At 37.0% G+C, this 26130-nt stretch overlaps 1 protein-coding gene across 5 annotated transcripts in view; it reads right to left on the minus strand.

Moving 5' to 3' along the window:
• Window positions 1-26130, minus strand: part of LOC139982795 (uncharacterized) — a 156660-nt gene that overhangs the window by 19449 nt on the left and 111081 nt on the right. For 4 of the 5 annotated variants that reach the window (XM_071995893.1, XM_071995900.1, XM_071995915.1 and 1 more), the window contains 8 exons: window positions 18547-18867; window positions 17969-18045; window positions 16702-16987; window positions 8062-8152; window positions 6559-6644; window positions 4091-4371; window positions 2195-2282; window positions 938-1014 (listed from right to left, as the gene is read on the minus strand). In XM_071995893.1, the coding sequence (XP_071851994.1) occupies window positions 938-1014; window positions 2195-2282; window positions 4091-4371; window positions 6559-6644; window positions 8062-8152; window positions 16702-16987; window positions 17969-18045; window positions 18547-18867 (1307 nt within the window). Of the gene's footprint in view, window positions 1-937; window positions 1015-2194; window positions 2283-4090; window positions 4372-6558; window positions 6645-8061; window positions 8153-16701; window positions 16988-17968; window positions 18046-18546; window positions 18868-19932; window positions 20227-20966; window positions 21102-21628; window positions 21785-23352; window positions 23491-24111; window positions 24268-26130 lie in introns of all 5 variants that reach the window. The other variant, XM_071995906.1, reaches the window with a different exon arrangement.

Consider the following 26130-nt stretch of genomic DNA (forward strand, 5'->3'; position numbering starts at 1 on the left):
CTGTACTTTGGTGCTTGGTGTAAAACTTGATGAGTGCTGGTTATATGACTGGTTTGGTGTAAGATTGGTGTAAGACTACTGCAGGTTTGGTGGATTGATTTAGTTTGAGCTTAGTGCTGGTTATATTATTAGTTTGTCGTGAGATGGATGTGTCTTACCATAGCTAAATGTTCTACATATTTAATCTTTGTTTTATCACTTTTGATGACTTTTTTGAGTAGACTAGTAAATTCATTTCAACGAGAGGAATAAGCCTTGGTCATGTGTATTAATGAAAGCGAAGTCATAACAAAATAATATGATAGGCCTACTGCCAGCCAAAGGATGCCATTTACTTCCATCATCCATAAATTCATGAATCATTATGTGAAAATTGTGAGAAACTTTCCTGCTGATCTCTCCACGGTATTTTAGATTAAATTAGAAATGAAGAGCAGAAATGGCAAGGAAGTCCACTGTTAAGGGAAATTGTAAATAGAATCTCATTTGCTGTTTTGCTTTACTATAAATCTTTCACCAATTGGTAAAATTTGACTCTTTCTTAAGTGAAAATTAGAGTTAAAACACAGACTTACGGCTTGAGAACTTTCGCATACAGTGCACCTTGCCTGTGAAACTCACTTCCAAAACATGTAAAAATGTGCAAATACTGTGAGTGGTTTCAAATCAGCTCTCAAAACGTATCTTTTCACCACAGCATATATGTTATAATTGTTATGATGTTAAGGGCTACGAGAATTATTTCATAGTTTGTTTGGCGCTTAAAAATTATGTATTATTATTTGCCTATCATGAGAAAACCACAATTCTGATCATTTGGAATTCTCATTAAGGCATATAATTCTATAACAAACTTATATCTGTGTTACATGCTCCAACAAATTTGGCATTGACTTGAAACATTTTTTTATTATGATGATAACATCATTGTGCTTACCAACATATAACATGCATTGTAGTAATCAGAATGAGGGTCATTTGGTAACATGTCCAAAGGAACTCTGCTGTGGTCAACTGTAAGAGAGAAAAATAGAAAAGTTAAGAGAATTAAGTCGGTATTAAATCAATTATTCATATTCAGTTCATCGAATCTTGATATTACTTTCTTTAACTATAAAACATGTCTTATGACTCATAAACATGATTTATAAAACTGAAACTACTTTTTAAGGTGACTTCTTTGAATGTGATGAGTCAATGAATTAAGGGGTCCAAATATTTGTAGCATTTTTAGTGTCCATGTAATAAACAGAACTTTATTCAAACATTGTATCTTTCAACAAATTATCAATTTCATTAGTGAGTTGTCTAATGTGCTTAATAAACCTTGTGATAAATAGTATTCTGATTTGGCAAACATGTTTTATCACAGCAGGGAATTGTGAATGTGAACATTTGAGAAATAAATAGTTCTCTATTTAAACCTCCAACTGTGATAGAAGCAGTGCCATACATGTTGAAATTGAATTTGAATGTGCTCTATAAGGTTGCATCCCATAAAGTATAAAAAAAAGGTGGTGTTATGGTCACAGAATGTGTTCACATATGTGACAACATTAAAATCTGCAGATCCTCCAAAAGAGCTAAAACCCATCGTGTGAACAATGCTCAAAACTCAAAACAGAAGGAAACCCGGGCTTGAATAATATACATTAATGTGGAGTAAATGATGTCAAAACTGAACACAGGAGGAAACTCGGGCATGAATAATGTACGTTTACATGGATAAACTTGACCACGCATTAGATGGGGTAAAAACTACATGGGGAAGACCAATGATGCATGGATTCTGGTTTACTATTCATGTGGTTAGGGGTGGAGAGGAGTGGGGGGGGGGAAGGGAAGACTTATGTAAACTTTTGAAAGTTACTTTTATCATGAAAATGTCCACTTCTCTCCATATTCACAGTTACACAAAGAGACTCGAGCCCTGATTCTTAAATGCAAAAATAGACTAATAGACAAGGTACCTCTACTATGATCATGTGGTATGTCTGCATCAAAAGTTGATATTAATTGTTTATTAGAACCAACAGAACTTCTGAAGATTTGATACTGGTATGATCTGACATTAATGTAACAAACTATAACATAACAGTTTATTTGAGCTAATTTCAAATGAAACCAACCACTTGAAAATGTAATTTATTATAATTGGTTTTGGTTGTAAAACGAAAGAAAAGGTTATACTAACAAGGAAGCATGTTACGGAAACGATTTTTAGTCTTGTTTTCCTCTTTGGCTCCGACACTGCATTGGGACTGTACATCCTTCGGCAATATCTGTTGATGGGAAGAAAAAGACTGGTTGTCACATACGAGTACATCTATACACTCTTAAGTATTCAACTTATCAGAAAATCATACCAATACCAGAAAAAAAACCAGGAGCATGAAAATGGTAGACCATGTTTCCCGGTTTGCCTTTCACTATAGAACTTATCAGAAAATCAATACCAATGCCAGAGAAAAAATAGGAGGATGAAAATGGTGGACCATGCTTCCCGGTTTGCCCCTCACTATAGAACTTATCAGAAAATCAAAACCAATGCCAGAAACAAAAGAACAGGAGCATGAAAATGGTGGACCATGCTTCCTGGTTTGCTCCTCACTTTAGAACTTATCAGAAAATCAATACCAATGCCAGAGAAAAAAAATAGGAGGATGAAAATGGTGGACCATGCTTCCTGGTTTGCCCCTCACTATAGAACTTTTCTTATGTCCTCGACAGATATGCAGCTCTGCATCTCATTGTCTTTTGCATGTGCACTTGTATACAAATACAATATCTTTCTTTATATTTTCATGTTAGCTTTAATTTGTTGTTCAATATTTTCCTATTGTTCTTCAATATGGGGGCTAGCTCGCACAACCTCTGCTCTTAGACCCTCTTAAGACACTTTAGCATTTTGCATTTCTATTTCTAAAGCTTGCTCTTTGTTTTCAGCAATTAAAGGGAGTGAAACCTCGCGCACGAAGAAAAGTCTGATGCTGGTAATCTGACCTAGTTTCAAATGAGGTGTAACAGAAGTGTTAGACACCACGATCGATCCCAGAAAATACACACACAGCTTGCTACTGTCGGTAATTAGACACTGTCTGTATATTGTAGCGACATCTTGCAAGAAACGGAAAGTTCACTTTTTTTAGAGGGCGACACACGGTTTGGGGCGAGCTAGTCTTTAATGCCTTCAAGTGGCAATCTCTCTGCTTCTGTCTTTTTATGTTCTTGAAAGTAGTAATAAATCTTGAATCTTGTTTTGAATCCCCCAATGTATCCCATATGTAGATTTTATATCTTGGTATGATAGCAAGATGTTGTACCAATGGTATGACACCCATCAGTATGATAAAACTTCATGCTGGATAAGCATTTCCCCTAACGGGAAAATATTCTCCATTACTTGTGGTTTGGTATTTGTATGGTATTGTACGGTTTTTGTATGGTATGGAATCCTACGATTTGGTATGGTATGGTCCCATAGGGTATAATATGGTTTGGAATGCTATGTTATACAACACCTAATTATATTCTGGCCATTTGATAAGTCAATTGCTTGTCGATTGCATGCAAAATCCGCTCTATTGCACTCTATGAAATAGAACCATGTGTTATACTTTTTGATAGCACTTTTTTTAATGGTAAAAGAGCAGAGAAACCTGTCTGTTCAACACAATCTGTTGCATGAGTGCATTTTACATCCAATTATATCCAAATTTGATGGTGTTGTATTAAACAAATAATGAATGGTTTCCATTCGTGCAATAGTGCAAATATTTCATTCGTTGAAAGATGTAACTTGTTCCATTCAACTCGGGTGCGCCCCGTTGAACATTCCATCTTTCAACTCATGAAATATTTGCACTATTGCACTCATAACCATTTATTATTTGTATACTATGGCATGGTTTGGTATTGTATATTTTGGACTGGTATGGTATGGAATGTGGTATGGTATATGGTATGGATAGGTAGGATAAGGTATGGTTTGGAGAAAACTTGATATTGCAATCCCATCATGCATTAAACTAGAGGAGGGGATGACAGAGTGCCCTGTCTTCTGACTTTTAGATTCTATTCATCATCTTACCAAGAATTCATGAATGAGACTATCTGTTTTGCTCTTTGTTTTGGTGGCAACATACTCTGGGAAGTCTGCCACCCTGATGGCAGCTGGTCTCTCAAGGTTGCCGTAGATATTGTCTGTATCATCAATGCAGTCCATTTCATATTCCTCTGGAATGTTTACTTTCGGTGGACTGACCAGGCCGCCGTGACTGGGGTTGTGGGTAGGAGGTGATCCCCTTGCATCTACACTGTCCTTAGTGGTTACGTCTTCATTATAGTATGGCGATTCTGATAGCCTACCATCTGTTCAAAGGACATTGAAATTAGAGGAATATTTAACAATGACATATATGCAACCTAGGGTTGCAAATATAAATCGACAAATAAGTGGCATTGTACATCAGCACAGCATTAAGCTATTGTATGGGGGCCATTGGATAAAACTTTTAAATAGTAAAATGAAGATATTTCTGCTTCATACTGTACAACTAGGAGGGATAGGATGAAGGGTGGTTGAAGGGTGAAGTGGGCATTCAGAGGGCCATAAGAAATGCCAATTGAGAAGGGGGGGGGGGAAAGAACTAAACCTATGCAAGTTACTGATATATTGCAGATTGTACGTTTAGTTGTTTATGCAACATGCACTCTGCTGTTAGTATTAAGGAACTCATTGGAGCACATTGGGAACTTCAGTGTTATTTTAAACAGACCTACAGTACATCTGGTATGGGAATGTGACAGAAACGTTGAAGTTTTTTCTTGAGCAATATTAAAATGTAAGTCCTTTCAAAGATCAACATCCTACAAACACACATATGAAAGCGAAAACGAAAAAATGAAAAGATCATCGCTTGTGGACTTTGCACTGACAGTATCCTGCTGGAAGTATGAACTTAAGCCTCTAGAAACAACAACAATGCAGAGAGAATCAGTGCAATAAACATTACGGTACAGCTTTTCCTGTTATATTGTGTTGTACTGTGTCTGAATAACATCCTGATATCCTTACTAAGGAAACACGCACATAGAAATGACCCGAAATCTTCCACATGATTGGCGGTATTCACAGAAAGTCTACAGAAAAGTTTAAGCTGCTGGAGGGGATTGCTTGGCTATGTGGCAGCAAACAGCAAACCAACACTGGCAGGTTCAATACATTTCTTACAGTCAAGGCAAACCTGCACTTTATTCGAGGAAACACAATATTTCCTACCATCACCATATGCCTAGGGATGTGTGATAGATAAAAAATATCACCAACAACTTCCCCAAAGAGCTATTAAAGAGAAATGAAATTCTATTTGGGGAAATATCACAGATTTAATATCTTGACCGAGGCTATAAATATGACATCATGAAGCCACATGTGCTGCATTATTCTTGTGTTTTATTCGTTGTCTTTAGTCATTACAATGTTTGTTTCCCACAGATGGACATGGGTTTTGCAAATTATGCTGAATCTAATATGTTAAAGCTCCTAAATTTACTGAGGCAGCGATTCAAGTTGAAATCAAAACTGTTTATCATTATATATACTGTACCTCGATATTAAGAACTTTAGAAAAAGAAAGAAAAAGTAGAAAGTTTCCGATCCAGATCTGACATCTGATATTTACATATAACAGCTCCCACAGATATGACTTTGATCTCCAAAGTGAAGTACAGTATATAAACTCTTAGCTGTTTTGGTGGAGTTGTTCTTCACAAAGATGTAAGCTTAAAATGATGGTCCCGTTCTGTCACCTTTAAAACATGATTATCTTGTATTACATAATACTTTAGTAATATATTACTTGTGCTACAATTACTATTTTCAAAGTACTCAACTTCCCTTTTCTTAGTAGGTCAAATATCTATAAAAAATATTAAGTCTTAATTTTTATGGCAAAGAGGAACCATTCTGCAGACAGTACCCTAGAGGTGGAATGGCTTGACCATGCATGACCATTTGTGGTCAATTATTCTGCTAGGAATGGGGGGGGGGGGTTGGGAGGGGGTGAAGGTTAGAGGATTGGGCAATACTGAGTTTAACAAATTAAATGTAAGCATTTCTTATTTGTTAAGAAAAATGTGACATTAGCAAAGAGTCCAGATAGGTATGACTTTCCATACAAACTTACAAATCCCAGATAGTTAAAAATTTAAGCATCACAAAGTGGACACATTAATTACCATTTTTTTTTCTTTCTTTCTTTCTTCTCTCCATCCCTCGTCTACTAATCCCCTTACATCTATCTCTTTGTGTTCACCATGCTAATTAACCTGTCTCTATTCTGTGCATGTTATTGTTCCTTCTGTTACTGTTTCTTGTCATTAAGCCTCTGAAGAAGATCCTGCTTATAGGATCAAAACATCAGGCCAACTTACTTTTAAACATCAATTACCATCATTAGAGTTTGTATTTATGTGAAGCAAAGGGTGTTTAAGGATTGGATGTCAATAAACAATGCAACGAACATAATTCAGCACAAATGGTGAAAAAGGACTTACTTGAATCTTCTTCTCTGAAACCTGGAGGATTAGCTGACAAGTCAGGGTAACTAGCATGCTCAGGCACCTTATCATTATTTCTTCGTCTGTACCACAAATAAAAATGGGTTGACTTAATAGAGAAAGACAGACTAGTGTAACTTACAAAAAGAGACCAAAATTAACCCATAACAAAATTGGTATGATCCAATTTTGACATGTAGCTCTCTATAGTAACTTTCTTTTATGTATTGTTAACGATAATTCCACAATTATGAAAAAACTTGATAGCCAAACTTGGCATGTTCTTATAAATTGCGATAAATTGTTGAATATTGACAAAACAAGTAAGATTCATAAAAAACTTGGCTTTTTGAGCGAACACAAAATGATCAAGTGATATGTGAGGCTATTTTTGCCATTTTGATTCCTCGCACTGTTTTGTAAAAGATTTGTCAACTATATAGGAGGTGTGTGCATTAAAAAATTTTTAAACAATATCACTACTGTACATTACATGTGACTAGAAATGCTGTACTTATTTGGTGTGATTTTTAAAGCGATGTTTTCTTCAATACATATGAAATTACCAATGTCATGATGGTACCTAAATTTCACGTGAGTTACAAAGCCAAGTATAATGCTCAGTTTTTGAGCATTAAAAACAACGTTATCTTCATTTCATGTGCTCTATAATTTATGCATGTAAGTGGGAAGAATACTACTAAACTGAAATTTTGCACAACTGGGTCCCACACAGAAACATAGTTGAGACAATTTGGAAAAAAACCAAAAGGAAAATCAGGTTCCCAAAGGAAAACAAAAACTCTTCCAATCGTTGTGTGTAGATGTGCTTCTGGTAAATAAGAGAATATAAATGATTCAAAATGGCTCCAATGTATAAATGCCAAAAGGTAGGAGAAATGTTTTGAGATAAGCTTGTACTGCAGACTGAGAAGATGGGTTGTAGACCAGAATGGATCAGTCAACAGGAGAGTATACTGTGCATAAAGGCGATCAGGTGCTCTAGAAATGGTAGAGCTAGCGTGCATTTGTTGTAAGGAGATAGGTAAGTAAACTGATGTAAATGTTTGAGAGTTACTTAGCCAACTTAATCTACATTCATGTTAGTTTATACAAAAAGAATTGTCAGAAAAACAAAGCCTACGTCAACAGGAGAGTATACTGTGCATAAAGGTTACCAGGTGCTTTAGAAATGTTAGAGCTAGTGTGCACTTATTGCGAGGAGACAGGTAAGCTGCTAAACTGTGATGTAAATGTATGAGATTTTCTTAGCCAGCTCAATCTAAATTCATGTTAGTTTATACAAAAAGAATTGTCAGAAAAACAAAGCCTACGTTGCGCTCTTCATTTCACAACAATTGCAAAGCCGAGTAACCTTCATTTCATTTGTGTTTCAAATTATTCTTGTAATTGTTATTGTTAAGTAACAGTTGAATTCTTGAAACGATTGCAAAAAATTTAAAAATGAAAGGTCTGAAAAGTTGTGAACGAAAGCCTTACCTTTTGAAGATAACAACAGCCACAATAACCATGAACAGCAACAGCACAACAAACACTATCGGTAACCATAACAAACTGGACGTGGTCTCATCTATCAAAAATGGAAATTTAAAGGAATTAACATATAATACAGAATGGTGGAAAGAATGACATAACCAGGTCAGGTGTGAAAGATGTAATAAAGGAGGACTTGTTTACAAGAACAAAATTAACTTTGATATTATAAATTGTTAAAAAGCACTGCTTTTAAATTCTCAGAAAAAGGTTTTAAACAACTGAGGTCCATTAATTAAAGTGACTGGATTATATAGTCTAATAACAGTCAGAGTAATACTGTACAACCATGGTAACATCATAAAGAAATCATCATTGCTGTATTTAACAAAATGTTCACTTTTGATTATTATAACAATTATTTATGCAACTCTTTCCTTTCTTCATGTTGTTTATTATGCTTTTGTTATAGATAATTGCTCATTGATATTTTTGGGAGTACTTGTAGATCCCCCTCCTGTTTCTATCTAATGGTTTCACTATGGACCTTGAAATATCTGCTTTATTGGCTCCAATTATAGCACGCTATAGCTAGGAAAGTTTTGCGATTACGTAATCGACTTGCCACAGTTGTAATTGACCTATAAGGCTGTACAATTAGCCTGCATAGCTTCTTAATGGTGTGGAAATATGCTCATGTCTACATTGTAGTTAATCATACAGCGTTCACACAAAGACCCTCTTACAAGAACAAATATGTGGCAGGCATTGCAGACTAATGGGTAAAAAGAGGTCATTTTACGACCCCGACTACCTAAGCTCAAGAAACTTTTCCATGATAGCATGCTATAGTATATACAGCAGACCATTTAAACATATTCAGTTGTTGATTCTTCGATAGAACCAAATCTCATTTTTATATGGAATATATCCCAATGATGCAACCCTCCAGCTAACATGAAAGTACAGTATTTGTTTGGTACACTGAAACAGCCTTAGAAAAGACACAGTGTTGTGACAAACAGCACACACCAAGCATTGTTCTGATGAAGCATTAGGCATTATATAGACTGTGAGATGCAACAGTTTAACTGTCATGTGATCACAAAACAATTCAATTCAAGTTAATTCAAATTTAGTTTGCAACATGTACATAAAAGGAGCTAATGAAGATGCCTGGTACATACAAAAAGAAATGTTATATGATGTGCACTAGCAAAAACATAGGTTGTTTATCAAGCTAACAGACCCCCCAAAAAAATCATTCCTGAACCAGAAGAAACGAAAGAAAAACTTAAACGGGAAAAACCTTGTGAGAGCAACGAAAACACACATGTCAGTCATTGGTGAAACTGTATAACAACTTAAAGGTCTATGGACACGTATGAACAACACTGTCATAATCACTCTAAAGTAAGGTGACCAGATGTCCCCAATTTCGGGGACAGTCCCTGATTACATTGTGCTGTCCCCAATGAACAAGTGTTCCCGAAAATGTCCCCGATTCGTCAAAATGTTCAGGAATTTCGAAAATATCTCACATTATTAGTAAAATAATTGTAAAAATAAAAATTAGTCAAGTGTGCAGTCGCAGAACGGAACGGAACACGAATTTATGACACAAGCAACTCACAGGCTAACTACCACGTAAAGTAAGTGAATTTCATCTAAGAAAAAGCTATTTTTTGGAAAATAAAATTGATTTAAAAAGTGCTCCTAAGTATCACCATTTTACATCTAAGCACCTTAGGCACTTGAAAATTTTCAAAAGGAGAGGGGGCACCTCCCCCATATCAGTCACGCAATAAATGTCCCTGATTCCAGTCAGGAAAATATGGTCACCTTACTCTAAAAGGTATTAGAAATCATGAAAATAACTCCAACTCTCATCAAAATCCATCCAACATTGACACTTTTACAAGTCTTTTCTTCATTCTGGTTTTATTTATGAATAAATAAATAATGAGCTAATTATTCAAATTGAGTTAAGGGAGTGATTGCCTAATTTCTGTTATGTTATTCCTTTGTTTTTACAACCATTGTTTCAAGGACACTGGACACAGGCTTTCACCTAAGGCAACATTTTTGGGAAATATTATAACTGTCCCCTTTGAAAAGAGGAACATCACATTAAGCAAATGACTTGTATGGGGGGTTGAAATTAGGGGTTAACATCATAAATAATGAGAAATTTTGATGAGCACAACATACCACTTTATAAAACACATATTTTAATGAATTTCCCAGATTTATCTAAACTTCAAATGTGTATAAATGAAAAGAGCTTTTCGAAAATATCAACAGATTTTGAATGAGATGATCACACACAACAAATGTACTGAATATGGGGCAAGTTAGTGTCTGTAGTACTCTAAACCAGGATATAAACAGTAGAGAGAGTGGATTTTAAGATCTTGTTATCAACAGCTTACTGTATCTACAAGGAAATACCAGTTACTCTATCAAAAATATGAGATAAGATTACAGAGAAAATAAAGGTTATCAAAATAAAGCTGAAGGGAAGTCAGTGATGATTCATTATTTAATTATGAAACAAGAATTTCCATGATGCAGTGCACAGTTAATGAAAATATATATGTTCATTGTGTAGGAAGTAGGCCTGCTGCACGTAAAGAACATCCCTATGAAGTAGTATCCAAATTGTAGTACTTTAGATCCGTGATAGATTTTTATTCCTTAGATAGTTTTTTAATGAATTAATGTTGAACATAATATTTGATATAATATGAAACATTGACAGGCATGTAGGATGGTGAATTACTCTGTTGAACAGCTTTGTTTAAACTAAATTGGGGGGCGATGGGGGCAGGAATAAATTTGGATAAGGATTATGTTCCTAGTGGAGGCGATTATAGGCGTTTTGAAAGCAAGGAAAGTGATAGTCATAGTTCTAACTTTAGGAGGCATGCTAAGGTATATAGTTTCAGGGATAGGCTGAAAATTGTCTTTACCAATGCTAGAAGTATTCGTAAAAATTTTGCTGAATTTACTGTGCTTCCTGAGGATCTGAAACCGGATGTGTTTGGTATCACCGAATCTTGGTTAAGGGAGGACATTGATAGTGCTGAGGTTTCTCACCCGGGGTATGTTGTGTATCGTCAGGACAGAAGGGGTACTCATAATGGGATTGGTGGGGGAGTTTTACTGTATGTTAGGGATGACGTTGTAAGTGTAGAGAAATCTCAGTTGCAAGGGTCCTTTGTAAATTCTGTCTGGTGCGAGTTGTCCACAGACAACTCCAAGAGGTCGAGTGATGTTATCACTGTTGGTGTTGTTTACCGTTCTCCTAACAGCAGCGATGATAATGATGTCTTGCTGTTTGATACAATTAGAAAGGCTGCTAAAGGTGATGTTGTTATAATGGGCGACTTTAATTTTCCTGACATTAATTGGATAGATGGTTCCAGTGGTAGGAAGGGTGGTTACTTTCTAGATGTTCTGCAAGATTGCTTTTTACATCAACATGTTACTTTCCCTACTAGGGGGGATAACATCCTGGATCTTGTTTTGAGTTCTGATCCAAGCAATGTTGTTGATTTGACGGGTCTAGGAAACTAGGAACTAGTGATCATGATATACTAGCTTTTGATGTTGTTTGCAAAGTCGTAAATTCTGTTAGCAAGGAAAATGTCCCTGATTTTGCGAGATCAGATACAGAGGCAATTGAAACTTTACAAAAGGGTACAGATTGGATTAACTTGTTTAGAGATATGAGTGCTTCTCAGTTTTGGATTTGTTTAGCTGATAAATTAAAGGTCAGTATGGAAAATCATGTTCCGTGGAAGAATCGTCGTCGTAAAAGCAGTATGCCTCACTGGATGAATAAGAAAGTTAGATGTGCAATTAGGCAAAAAGGCTCCTCACCCTTTCAGTGAGGCGTCCGTCATGACCAAGGTCATTGGCAGATTCACAGTGAACCCTTGGCCCCAGTTCTCTATGTTGTACCACCACTGCAGGTGTAATATGATTTCTTCAGACCACCTGGGGGTCGGTGCTGTCTTGTCTAAGTTCTTCAGATCAGTGGTCTTTAGCAGATGTAGTCTGCATAGTTCCACCACGTCAGCCATCAGCCCCAGGGCTCGGATAGAATTTGGGCTGTGGTCTTTCTGACTGCCTTGATCCTCTGTTCTGAGGGACTGGTTATCCCTGTCGTAAAGTCTAGTACTTCCTGGAGGCTTCGTACTATCTTGTGTATGTTGTTTGATGCATTCGACTCCGACCCTCCTACTGTGAGCCAATTGTCAAGGTACATGTATAGTGTCACTCCTCTTTTTCTGAGGTGGGAGATGACAGTTCCCGCCAATCTTGTGAACACTCTTGGAGCTGTTAGCAGGCCTTCCGGCGTATTGGAAGCCTAAGAACCATTGATGGTGTCGGTGCATGGGTATGTGCAAGTTGGCGTCTTGGAGGTCCACGCTCCTCGCCCACATGCCCTTCCTGATTAGGGGTAGAATTAAATTTAGCATTTCCATGTTTTGTATTAATGAATTTTTAGTTCAGGGGCTTAAGGTTTAGGATGGGACACCAAGATCCGTCCCATTTTCTTGTTAGCAAAAAGGAGCAACCGAAGAGGGGTCTTGCCTCTCCCGATACATTAACAATCGCCTGTTTTGCCAGCAAGGCTGAAATTCCCCCTCTAGAGCAGCTTCTTTGAAAGGGGTCTGTGGGTGCTGGGGTCAGTCTTCCTCCATCCCTGGAAGGCAGACTGGAGGTGCATTCTATGTGATACCCTTGTGAAATTGGTGAGGTGGGCACCCCTAGGGCTGGGTGGGGAAAAGCGGTCATGCAGAGGAGCGGTCCCTGTCCGGTCCAGTCGTCGTGAGACTTCTGCCTGTGCCTCTCGTTCCCCATGGATGGGGTGGTCGACTGGTTGTTCCTCGTCTTCTACCCCTCAGGGCACCTCTTGTCGGTGTTCTGAGAGAAGTTCCTCTGCCTCCTCTGGCCGGCCTGGTCTCTCTTGGATGGTAGGGTCTTGATCTGATTCTATCTGATGATTTGAATTCTGATTTAGCTAGGGTTTCTCTCGGGAAACTTCCTCATGTAATTTTTGTTGGAAACATCCTGCGAACAGGTAATCTCCAAGAGATGGTAAGGCCAACATCCTTGCCTTGGCCTTCACTGATCGTGTTGGCACTCGGGCAAATTGATCGAACGCCAGCCTCACGAGCAGACCCAGGAGTAGTAACAGTTGTCCAGCTTTATTCATGGAGACATGGTTGTCTTGAGGGAGCTGTTGTGGTGCCTCATAAGTACTTCCGCACCAAGCATGAGGACGGAGGTACTGTACACTTCATACCTGAACACGCTGCTACGTCCACGTCCACCAGTGGCTCCTCTAATTTTCTCTGATTAGGGTTTCTGAAAATTTGTGACGATGAGGACCCCTGTTCCGATCTCAGTTTTTCTTTGGCCTCCTGCAGGATGGATGGACACTTAAACAGAGCTTTCCAAATTCGTCTGGTACTTTGATGGACTGTTCTGCTTTTGCTGGGAATGTAGTTCATATTTTTTTGTCTGCAATTGCCTTGGTAGTTCTTGGTCGACTCGCAACCTCCCGTCGCCGTCAGTTTGGAGACCCGAGTGAGTTTCTGTGGTTGGCGACTATTCAAAACCCAAGTGCTTGTGGAAGATCTCTGCCGCTCGCATTGTCAGTTCAAGAGGCAATGTTCCTCCTGCCATAGGGATGTCCTCCTCCTCAAGGCTACATACAAATTCGTCCTCTAGGGGCTCGAACTCCGAGGGTTTGTCTTTTTCTGTATTCTCTCCAGCGACAACTTCCTCTCGTTCCGGGGTTGGTCGCTGTCACCGCAGCCCGACTGGTTGTTTGCCGTTGCTCCCTCCAACTTGCAACTTCTGCCTCAGCTCCGGCTCTCTGTTGTTCTCTTTCCAAGAGTGGTTTTAAGAGTCCTGTTAATTGTGCCAGCCATGCTGGCTCTTCCTCATGTCACTGCTTCTGGAGCCGGTATCTCCTCTTTGCTCTCCTGTAACCGTCGTCTGAGGAGTCAGATGATTGATCTGAGGCTGGTAACCATCTCCTCCTAGTGCCTCGCCTAGGGGATTGGGACCTTGATCTACTGCAGTCCCTCTCTTCCTCTGCTGTCCCACTCTGGGATCCCAGCAGAGGATTGTCTTAGCTCTCGTTCTCGGTCCCCACTCCGGGACCGGCTCTGATGCAGCGACCCTCCGGCCGCAAGTTTCCTCTTGCGCTTCTCCGTGGGAGTGCTCCTTTGCGACATGGCTTGAGATGCTCTCTCCAGGCAGGCCGTGCCGGACTTCTTTCTGGGCAATTTTTTCTTGGTCGGAGCCTTGCCTTTTCCTTTCCCTTGGCCAAAATTAGACCGGACCTCACCGGGACTGTGGGAGGCACTTTTCTCTTTTCTCTCCTGCTCTCTCTCTCCTTCTCCAATCTCTTCCTCAGCCCTCTCTTGGCAACTTTCCTCCACCTCTCCTTCCTCTTCCTCTCCTATCTGTTCTTAATTCTCCTGCTGGGGTTGGGGAGCAAGTCTAACTTGTCCTAAAGCTTATTCCTTTGTCCTGTGAGCCAAGCATCGATCTCTAGCCATTGACTGGGGGTGAACTGGAGGCACACCAGACACGGGTCCCTTCTGGTGCAAGTACGGCACTTAGGACAAAGGGCATGCTCGTCCCAAGCCCTCCCTGGACAGAACATGGTGCAATTCACGCACTTCAGTTGACAGAGACATGACTGATAAACCCCAAGTTAAGGAATAAAAGTTCTTAACAAATACTAACAAAATTATGGACACCTCAGGAAATATATATAGGAAATGCTCAATTTTCAAATTCAGGAAGGAAAACAATTTAAAACAACATAAAACTATGTGAAAGAATCATTAACATGATGATTGTTTTGTTTACATGGCTACTGTACTATGAATGTAACTTGGCATCTGTTAATTAACTTTACTGTAGAACCATAGAGCTGAGCCTAACATTAGTCTAGTCTAAGTACGTCGTAAGACTGATAATGACTGTTCATTGAACAAGGAATTGATAAGTATCAATTGCCATATTTTTATAGCCAGTCCTTGAGCTCAAACAACAGTCTCGATTGAACATGGCAATATTAAAGTTTTAACTGTTTTTGTTTAGTTTTATAAACTGAACAAAGCTCTGTGATGTTTGTAAACACCCACCACTGTCACCCCATATGAAAAATTGCCATATGTATATTACATGCAATGGGCCAACAGTTAACTCCCATTGAGATTGGTTGTTGAAAAACAACAGCTTACAATTTAAACTTGCTTCAAGTTGACCATGAATCACCAAATTAAACAACCTTCTCATCTATGACAACCACTAGCATGGTTATTGGGGCAATTCTACAGGCCAAGTAAGGTTGGCTTATTATTGTTGCATTATCGCATCATTTCTTCTCCAGGTATGTATTGTTAATCTGTTTTTTTTCAATCTTGTATGTTCTCCGGTGGAAAACTTTTACACCCGTATTTATCATAGTTTCCTGTACTGTATATAAAACTATTGTACTATTTGGCAGCTCTGTCAGTAGTAGGATGATTTTGCTGGAAACGTACATAGCAATGCTGCAGAAATGCAAAATACCTCTGTACTTATACTTGATGCTCAGTGTATCTGTTATTAAACACCTGTATCCAGGAACTGCAGGAGGAAGTTATTTCAGGCATGTTTCTGAACAAAATATTTCCACTGCAAAGAGCATAAATTTCAAGTTTCAACAGCTGTACTTAATAACCCAGGAACAGTTTTGAGGACAATTCAGGCAAGATATGATCCTACCATGAAATTGAGTGCATGACACTGAAGACAATGTTTGTGCTGAGTGCATGACCAAAGTGTGTTTTGACATAGAATTTCAGTCACAGTGTTTTCAGAACGTAGTGTGAGAAATATGCCCACTGGTGGGAGAGAGTGGTGAACTTTCTGAAACTGATTTTACCTTGGCATTTTGCCGAATATCACTTTGCTGAATGTGCAAAGGCTGTTTTCACATCTTATCAAGATTTTTGGAACGCTAAAGGAGTAGGGAAATATAATTTTTCTTCAGTAAGATTCTAGGATGGAAACATATGAAACATTTGAAAAAGATTCATTGACGATATTTCACAAGAATTTCTCAGGTCTGGCAGCAAAAACAAATAAAATAACTGTGATCTCAAGCAATACATCACTTTGTAGTACTACTACTACGTATTGTGACAGAAACTAAGATTGCTTTAAACCTTGCCTGAATTATTCGATATGATTATGTACCCCTTTTTTGGCCAGAAGAGCATGAAACCTAGCCTATGTGATTGCCTAAAAGATAGCTAGTTTTAATAGCTCCATCTAAAACTTCACTTTCATCAAACGTACAATCTGGTTCATATGTTGGACGACTTACTATGCTGTTGAGGCTGTGACAAATACTATCAATTTTATTGTTTTGGTACAACTTTGCTACTGATTCGACTTAGAGTCCATCTTAGTTTACCTATTACTTTAAATGAAAGCAATTACTCATCAGCAGCAATATGAAAGTAAGAGATTATCGTAATGTAAAACTAAATATAGTTTAAACTACTTTTCTTCATGCATGAGACATTCATGAAATAGAAAAGAAAAAGAGCCAAAGCTTCTCACCCTGTTGATGATCACTTCCCCCTTCACCAGAATCTTCATCCTCTGTAATGGATCCTTCTGGCACAGAGACTACTGCATCTTCTCCTTTCTCACTAAGAGGACCTTCCCCTCCTTCTGTTGTCAGTGTCAATTGGAAGCTGTAATTTTTGCCGCTCTCTAGCCCTTTCTGAATATACCAAGAAATATTGGCATCTATGTACCTCTTTTCCACCATATTTGGGGTCTCCAAGTCATTAAAGTAAAGAAGAAACTGTTTTATCCCAGCGCTGCACTGAACATCTGGTACCTGGTAAAGAAACAAGAAAACCAAGAGGTTTTGAGATTCCTTGGCATCTACAGTAAATATTACTGTAGGTTCATTGTGTACACTTGGTTCCGACCTTTTATGAATATTAATGTAGCATCAACACAAATGTTGTTCCTTGCTATCAGCTCAAGTTTGATGAACAAATTGATATTTTAAAGAATTTGCTTTAAGCTCTACCACTCATTAATATTCATGCCCCCTCATTAATAGTATTGGGGTAGAATTCCGACTTGCAGCTGGAAGGTTAGGGGGTTCGACTCCTGGCCGGGTCATACTGAAGATTTGTTGAAAATCACTCTAAGCCCCGCCCTCTCATTAATATTCATGATATTAGCACCAAAATAAATAGGGATCGTCTACTCATGATGGGTAACCTATGTACCAAGAATGAGATCAATCTACCTTGGGATTGCTGAGAAAACCTAATTTCAAGCTTGGCGTCACACACACACAGACACACACACACACATACGCACACACACACACACACACACATACACACGCAGTCATGACCGCATAGATTCCTACGGCTACCGCCAAGGAATCAAAAATGGTGGGAGAAATACTTACAGCCCATTGCAATGGGCTACCAAATGGAAAAAAACAACAACAATGTTTTATCCCAGTGTTGCTCTGAATATCTGGTACTGGGTAAAGAAAAAATGTGTGAGAAATAAGTGGCTTCTTTCTGGAATGGGCTACCAAATGGAAAAAAAAGGTTTGTTCCCAGTGTTGCTCTGAATATCTGATACTGGGTAGAGAAAGAAATGTGTGATAAATGGCTTCTATCTGGAATGGGCACCAAATGGTAAAAACAAAATGAGTACGCAAAAACTTCAGGTTCATCAGCCTGGAATGTTCAGCCTGGAAGGCATTTATTGTACCATGCTAGGCAGCCACATATGCCACATAATGCTACATGTACTGGTAACCACCACATGCTATGGCATATTAACATACCTTCCAACTGATATTGACATTGGTACTTCCCATCTCTACGATAGCAGCTTGTACATTCAATGGAGCCAGAGAGGGTACTGAGAATTGAGAAATAAAGATAAGACAAATTGTATCAACTTCTATCCTTATGAGAAGATTATACCAGAATGGTCATTTGTGATCATCTTATCAATAAAGTATGATTAGAAAGTCTGATAAACACTGATATTGATTAAAATTACATGAGAATAGCTGTAAATCATTTATGACTGTACATTTAAAGGTCTGCAAAACCCTCAAAATACAGGGGGGTGGGGGATAAATCCATAAGGTAATTACAGTTGACATTAAAGGCTAGGCTGCTTCGCTCTGCTTTTAATTTTTGTGTGGATCACTTTTGCTCATCTTGTATCTTTCGATATAGTATTGTTACTTTCTTTGAGCTTAAGAGAGAGAGTCATCTGAGAGTGATTTGGTGGGAGGACGGAGAGGGGGCTATATTCTGAATGTCTTTCTGTTATTTTTGAATCTGTTGTATTGATATTGTATCAATAGTTGTTGATTATCCAAGTGGAAATAAGCTACAACAAAGAACTTACTTGTACAATTTGTTCTTGCAGATTTAAAAGGGCTTTTTGGTCCTTTTCCAAATGGCCCTTCTCTTACTGCAGCCACAGAGAACTGATACCAGGTGTCTGGTTGCAGATAACTAAAGGTAAATGAGAGTGTTGGCATTTCATTTGCTTGGACCCTATCTGAGGAGATCCAGTCTTCTGCTTCGTTGGTCCGGTAGTAAGGTACATAACCTATCACTGGAGGGTCTCCCACATCACTGTTGTCATTCCACGCAGTCCAAGATATCGTGATTGTAGTGTTTGAAGCAGATATAAAGTCAGGGGATCTAGCTATACGTGGAAGGACTGTGTGAAAATAAAAGTGAAAAAAAATGGGAAATTGTGTGATTTTACCTTGTTTGACAATTCTCCATTGTATTTGCTGTCAATGAATGTTCCTTTTCATATTCATTGTCTAAGTCATAGCTGCTTAACTTAAATTGCAAATTCTATGTACAGCAAAGCAGCCCTCTATGTTTGTTCATGAACAACACCTCTCCAGGTTTTCCTTGAATTTGTTAGAATTGCTCATATACATTCATTAAATTTGAAAATTCTGAAAATATTTTTGGCATATATCTCACTTTTTTTTCAAGTGTTCCTCCACACTTTAAAGTATCATGACAAAATGCTGGAGCATTAAACCTTCAGTGCAATTGTCCAATGGCTTAATATTTCAATTTAAACCTCTGTATTCGTGTCACTTTGGAAAGCCATCAAACTGGTTCTAAACTGGTTAAGCAATGGACCCCTTACAAATGTCAGCATAATAGTGACCCATTGAGACAAAGCACTGTTTTAATATTCATGACATGTAAACCCATTCACTAAACAATTCAAGCCAATCAGGGCATTCCTAGAATGATGCTTTGATTCATTCAGATTCCCATATAGAAGTGATTAGGAAAGAAGTTAAGAACATTAAATATAAGTCAAGAGATTGTTAAATATGAGGGATCCTCTTTCTTTTCATCAAACTTAAATGTTACATATGTCACTATCTGCAAAATGTCAATATTAAATATCATCTATCAACTAGTGACAGTTTATTTAATTATTGTAAGGGTACACCTTGTCCACTCTTTATTGTGTGGGATGGTCTAGGGGTTCCTGGATTAGCGGGGTTAAGTAGCTCAGTCAAGTTATATAACACCAAAGAATAGTACCTGTATTAGGACTGTAATACACAGACTATGTTATTGGTGGATTGTTAGATTTGTTCATTTAATGACATAGTTCATTGCAAGACAGATATAATAATTAAATATGCCCAAACTAGACATAATGATGACAGCTTAAATAAGCCATTTGATATGTATACACAAAGAGAGTTCATCATTCTGATCATAGAAGCTTACGTTATGAACTTACCATAGAGGTCTGCTTCTTTCCGTCTATAGTGACGCCCACTATTCACCAAAGAATTATTTCTATTGGCTAAATAGCAACTAAAAACACCACTCATAACATTGGAAACCTTGAATGATTGCACTATTGATTGAGATGATAGTTTTATTCGAACTCCAATAAAACTTCGACCTTGACTTGCTCCAGTTACAGACAATATAGCTGCCACATTTGCTAGGGAATTTGGAGATTCTACTGTGCAGTTGATTTCAGCTGTTGCTCCAGGATTTACTTTAGACACTCGAATGTCAGCAATCCCTGCATGGCAAAACAGAAGTAAAACAAGAAATATAAGCTGCTATTTGTTCTAAGAAAGTGATGTGACCACATTTTCTATAAATTTAGTGAATATGTTTCTAACATAAAGATAAATAAAACCATGCTTCAGACTATAATTATGGTCATTCAGATCAAAGACAACCCCAAAGCACCATTATGTTCATAACATCTTCTTCTGTCTGCGTTATGTTGTGACGTCATGAACTGTCTAAAAATGAGGAAAGAAAACCAATTTCCATGACTCACTCTTCGACCTCAGTTATCATAATCAAGGATGGAAAGAGGAATATGGTAGAGGGAGGGATGCGATCACACCACAGCTAACTGTTATCATCAATGCTATCTATGGATGCTTCTTGATCTATCATTTAGTGCTACATCCTCCTTCCCTAACACCCTACTACTCTATCATGCATTTGCAGAAGCAGCATGACACTTTGTCAATGTATAGTCTGTATTCACAGTAAGCCACTATAGTTAAAGTTTAAGTGCAGTTTGTTTGTTCAGAAGGAGATATACATGTTTCATTTCTAGTGTTTGGGCAATGTCCACAATATCAAGCTTTTCTGGTATCAAATATTTATGATCCCAACATCTGATAATAATTTTTGAGGAAATCAAAAATTGTTTGCAATTTTATTTTATGTTTAAGGCTTTTGGCAAATAAACTTGTGTTAAATACTACTATATAGTTAATAATAAATAATGGCATACTGTACCTGTCTGACATCTAGGGTTCCAGGAAACCCATGGCGTCTTGCATTGGCCATTACAAGTACCGTTGACATTATGACAGGCTTCATTGCAGTGACATTCCTGTTCACAGTTTTCACCATAAAACCCTGTAACACATTCTGGGTATGAGTATAAAACAGAGAGCAAATTATATTTACAGTGAGTTTGCACATATCTGACAATCAAGGTTAATCATGTGGAAAACTACATACATCTGCAACCATCAATAAATGTAAAATAGGTCTTTCACTTGAACTCTAGCTGTTGTAACCAATTTCCAGCTTTCTGTTACTCATTTTGTTTACATTTTAACTTCCATGATATTCTAATTTTAGTTGCTTTGGAGAATTGTGGAACCATGGAAATGATCACTGTTTATGTGTTCAAATCTGAAAAATTCCATCATTTTAAGTTTAAGAGGAAATACAGGAGGCTGAAAATGACAGGCAAATACACATTCAAAATTACTGAAAATTTGACATGCAAAATAAATATACAAATATACTCCTCCCCTCAGCCCACTCAAGTGAAATTTGAGCAAACATGAACTCCACTGGATCAATGAACGGTACCAGTGAAAATTGAATATAACATAAGGGAACAAGCAAACAGCAACATAATGTATATGGTAATATTGATCCAATACCTTGACAATTATCATTTTCATCTCGCAGGATGAATCCTTGGGCACATTGGTCATTGCTACACCTTCCTGTATCTTTGTTACAAGCTGCATCATTCTTGCAATGACACTTCAAAAGACACTGACTTCCATAGTAACCTTGTTTACATCGTTGAGGAACTGAAAACCAGAGAGAGATGTTTGCCTAAATGGGTATGTCTAATTGAATATTTGATAATCTTCTTACTTAATTTGGTATCATTTTCTGGCAGACATTTTCGTGCAATTACTTACAAATCTATCAACGAACTTTCACATTATAAGATGATGTGACACTTATGTCAAAGACAATTATAACATAAAAAAAACAAACAAATTAGGCTGTAAGGGCAGATATTGTCTTGTTAATGGTAGTAATGAATGCAGAATTGGATCAAAAACTTTGACATCTCTGTTTTTCTCGTCTGTGTCAAACTTGACATGTGTAAACTCATGTAATATAAGACCGGTATGTGATGATTGGATCCCATTAACAACTGATAGTTCTCAAATAATATCACATCAATTAAAAACAAAGACCAAATTATATTGTTTAATATAGATACATATTAAAACAAATCTTTGTGTACTCCTTGCAAAAAGAAAAGGAGTAATGTATTTGGGAATATATATATATTTTTTCTTCAGCAATACTTGGCAGTGGAAAGACTGACTTTCCACTACCAAGTCCCAGTTGGACCGAAAATTCCAATATATTTTCTAATACAGTACTCCTAATTTGTAAATTTTGACATTTTCCTATCTTTATTTTATTTTGGATTAAACATGGATTTTCTTTATAAGATGTTTAGATATATATCGAAGTCCGGTGCAGGGCGTTAAGTTCGCTATTTCAATGATATTATACTAACCATTTGTAAGTCTGGGTTAACATTTATTCACACAAAATTGCAGAAAGAAAATTGTCAATAATCTTTACAATGGAAGGTGTGATTGTTGCATAATTTACTGACAATATTTATTTCTGGTATATAATTGGTAACCATTTACTCTTATGGTTTTGCTGAGGAAGGTCTCAGGGGAACACAAATTTTAAAATAAAAATAATTATATTTGGTACTCCTCAAGTCAACTGACCATGTCCCTGTTTTATTACATGGTTTGTAATTCACATTCTTTGGAGCAAACATGGCCCTATGTTTTCACTAAACAAATATAAATATAAACAGTATATATACAGTATGTATATATATATATATATATATACAGTATATATATATATATATATATATATATATACATATATATATATATATCTATATATATATATACTGTATATATAAATATATATATATATATATATATATATATTTATATTTATATATATATATATATATATATATATATATATATACTGTATATATACTGTTTATATTTATATTTGTTTTTGTAATACTGAATATGATCTTGTTCAATTGAATATCTCACACTTTCTCCATCTTTTCTGATGCTAATTAATGAACAATTTAAAGGTATTAAAAAAATTATCACTCTATTAAATAACAAAATATTTGTATAGAAAGAAAGAAATGTGAAACTTGAACATATTTGAGAAGAATGGTTTTAAGAAATAAAAACAAACATTACTGGGTAACTTGGGAAATTATCATATTCTTTTGTGATTTGCAAAGATTTCCCTTTCTTTATATGGGTTGTTTGATAAGACTTCAACTGTGAATGAAACCTACTTTGACAGTTTGCTCCAGAATATCTTGTCTGACATCTGCCATTATTATTGGTGCATACACCTGTGAATCTACTGCAACCACCCCTATTACAATGACAAGTTTGTAAACAGTTAGCACCATATCTACCCTGAGGACAATCTGAAACATATAAAAAAAATTACAATATATATATAAATGAAATCAGCTGATAATCTCAGTAGAGCAATTAAGGAGATAATTTCTAGAAAACATACATATATTACGCTTGAAGAACATGCATTGTAAGTTAACATTTACTTCATACAGTCTTAATAATAGGCCTGCGTAAAACACAGTTGATATCAATACCGAGCTATTAGTTAAATCTTACAGGGCTTGAGTTATGTTGTAAAGTTAGTAAAGCAATTTGCCAAAGACTCACTTTACAGTACAGGCCAGTAGCAAGCATCTGTTATGAACCATGGTTAACATCATGAGTAATATATAAAAATTTGTAAATTTTATTTGTAAACTGCTTTATGTAGCTTAAAACATATGCACAACTCATAACTATATATATGTACCTGTTTATTTATATTATATGGAATATAGTATGTGATAACCTAGAAGCATGTTGTTGCGCGCTGATCATCAGATAACTGGACGCAAACAATCATGTAACTTTATGTCTTCCCTGCACAGCTGGGTGATCTGTTACCATGGGAACACTTTTTTCGTTTATTACGTACGATGTAAGATTACCAGCCGTCCTTTCATTGCTTGATGAATTAAGAAACCTACCTGCACTGCAGTCAAGGCCTTTGAATCCAGAGGCACACCTACAGCCAAATGGATCTGGTAAACAAAACATGGCATATCTGCAAGCGGAATCAAAGTCTGCACGTTCAAAACATCGAAACTCACAGTTGAATCCAAATCTACCCAATGGATCACAGGCTGGGAATGAAATATGTAGACTATATGATACACAGAAAACAGAATAAGGTTAAGAAACTTTTAGGTACTCTCATTACTACTTCCATACTTGAAGCTTAACATAGCATGACAATACTCTGACATTGCTTTTTAACTATGACTTAAACTGAAATATATAACAAAGTTGTAATGCACAGTATCCCTGATGCATACTATAATGATACATACCATCATGACTAAATCATCATCATCTGTAATTGTAAGTTTCTTAATAGTCCTTGAAGAGGAAGTCAACAATTCTTTTTTCTAAATAAGGCTTTTGGTCATTTCACAGAATGTTTTCTTGGTGAGTACAAGTAGTGGTCAGTTGGGAATCTCTTCATGTGGATGTGAAGCTAAGAAATGATGCAATGTGGTCAAACTCCAGAAACGACAGTTCAAAAAATCCTCTGTCAGTGGCTTGACACTGACAGCACTCATTTTGATCTTGACGTGATATCTGCTACATTCCTCTTGCAGAAAATTGTTGTACTGGAGCCTTTATGATACCTGTCCGGCAGAGGGCATCAGTGGCGATATTGGTACTCCTTAATGTTATACAGACATTGCACTATGCCTGCTGTATGGACTTCCCAACAATATTCCAGGCTCTGAGGTGCACACAAAAGTGATAACCTTCTTAGCAATTGGTATTTATGTATGCCTCCTCAGCAAACTTGACAACCCTGTAAGGCTTCTCGAAAAAGTACCAATTTGATGTTTAGATGCATTTTGCTAAGATAGTTGTTGCTGTTTTGATATCATATTATGAATAACGTTTGGCAAAGTAAAACCCAACAAGATCATTTTTAGCTTTGTGACTTATTATAGTTAAAAATTTATTAATTTCCAAGACAGAAAAAAGATCAAGTCATAATTGTGCAGCAGTTTTCAGAGGCTGTTACATTTGGACCACCATTGGAGGTAGCACCGCCATGCCATGTGACCATGCCACGTGACTACCCTTTTTTGTGTAAATGAAACAATTTGGTTTCAGCAAAGTCTCAGGTAGTCACCTTGTAATTCCTTGGTGAAATTACTCATGAAAATGGCTGTTCTAAATGTTATCTTTGGCGCAGAAATTCCTTGCCTCGTACAAAACTTCAGTCCCTTGGAATATTTCAAAATGCTCAATACCTCCTTAATAATTTTTAAAGTAAGTTGTATATGTTAAGGCACTAGTTTGTTAAAGTGGCCATGACACAAAAATTTCAAAGTCCTATAATTTTGGGATGCATCAAAGAATGTTCTCTAGAACATGTATCAACCAATCAGCCAGTTTAAACTTGATTTTTCAAGTCGAAAATTGAGAATGAATTTACCCTCTTTGGAGTTTGAAACTTTGTTTACTCGAAAATTTTCCGATTCGCATGACGTCATGTTATGAACACGTTTGTTGTCGCTGTTTACGATCCTCCGAACATACCATTCACTTACACGTTAGACAAGTACACATACCACTAGCAGTTCCTGAACAAAACACCGATCACAAGTGCCATATCAAATCAAAATTTCCTGTGAAATGGCGGATCCAGAAGCAATTGTGGCAACCGAAGTTCAAAGTTATAGTGGTTCTTAGTGGCTAAAATTAGAGTGCCCTTTCTCATATTCGAAGCAGACAGTGAAGGCGATGATCATGCTAATATTGAACAGAACGTTGAGCGTGAACCTGAGGTTTTAGAACCGTATCAGTTTGAGACTGTTAAACGAGCCGAAATTGAAGCTCCACAAAATATCGAAGGAGAAACCTGTTCGAAACGATTGCAAGGAACATACAACGTGGTAAGAATTTATTAACGAGGCATTTAAAAACAAAATCCAGTCCATTTTGTGCATGTGTTGTTA

This window comes from Apostichopus japonicus, chromosome 2, assembly GCF_037975245.1.
Source record: "Apostichopus japonicus isolate 1M-3 chromosome 2, ASM3797524v1, whole genome shotgun sequence".
Classification (NCBI taxonomy): domain Eukaryota; kingdom Metazoa; phylum Echinodermata; class Holothuroidea; order Aspidochirotida; family Stichopodidae; genus Apostichopus; species Apostichopus japonicus.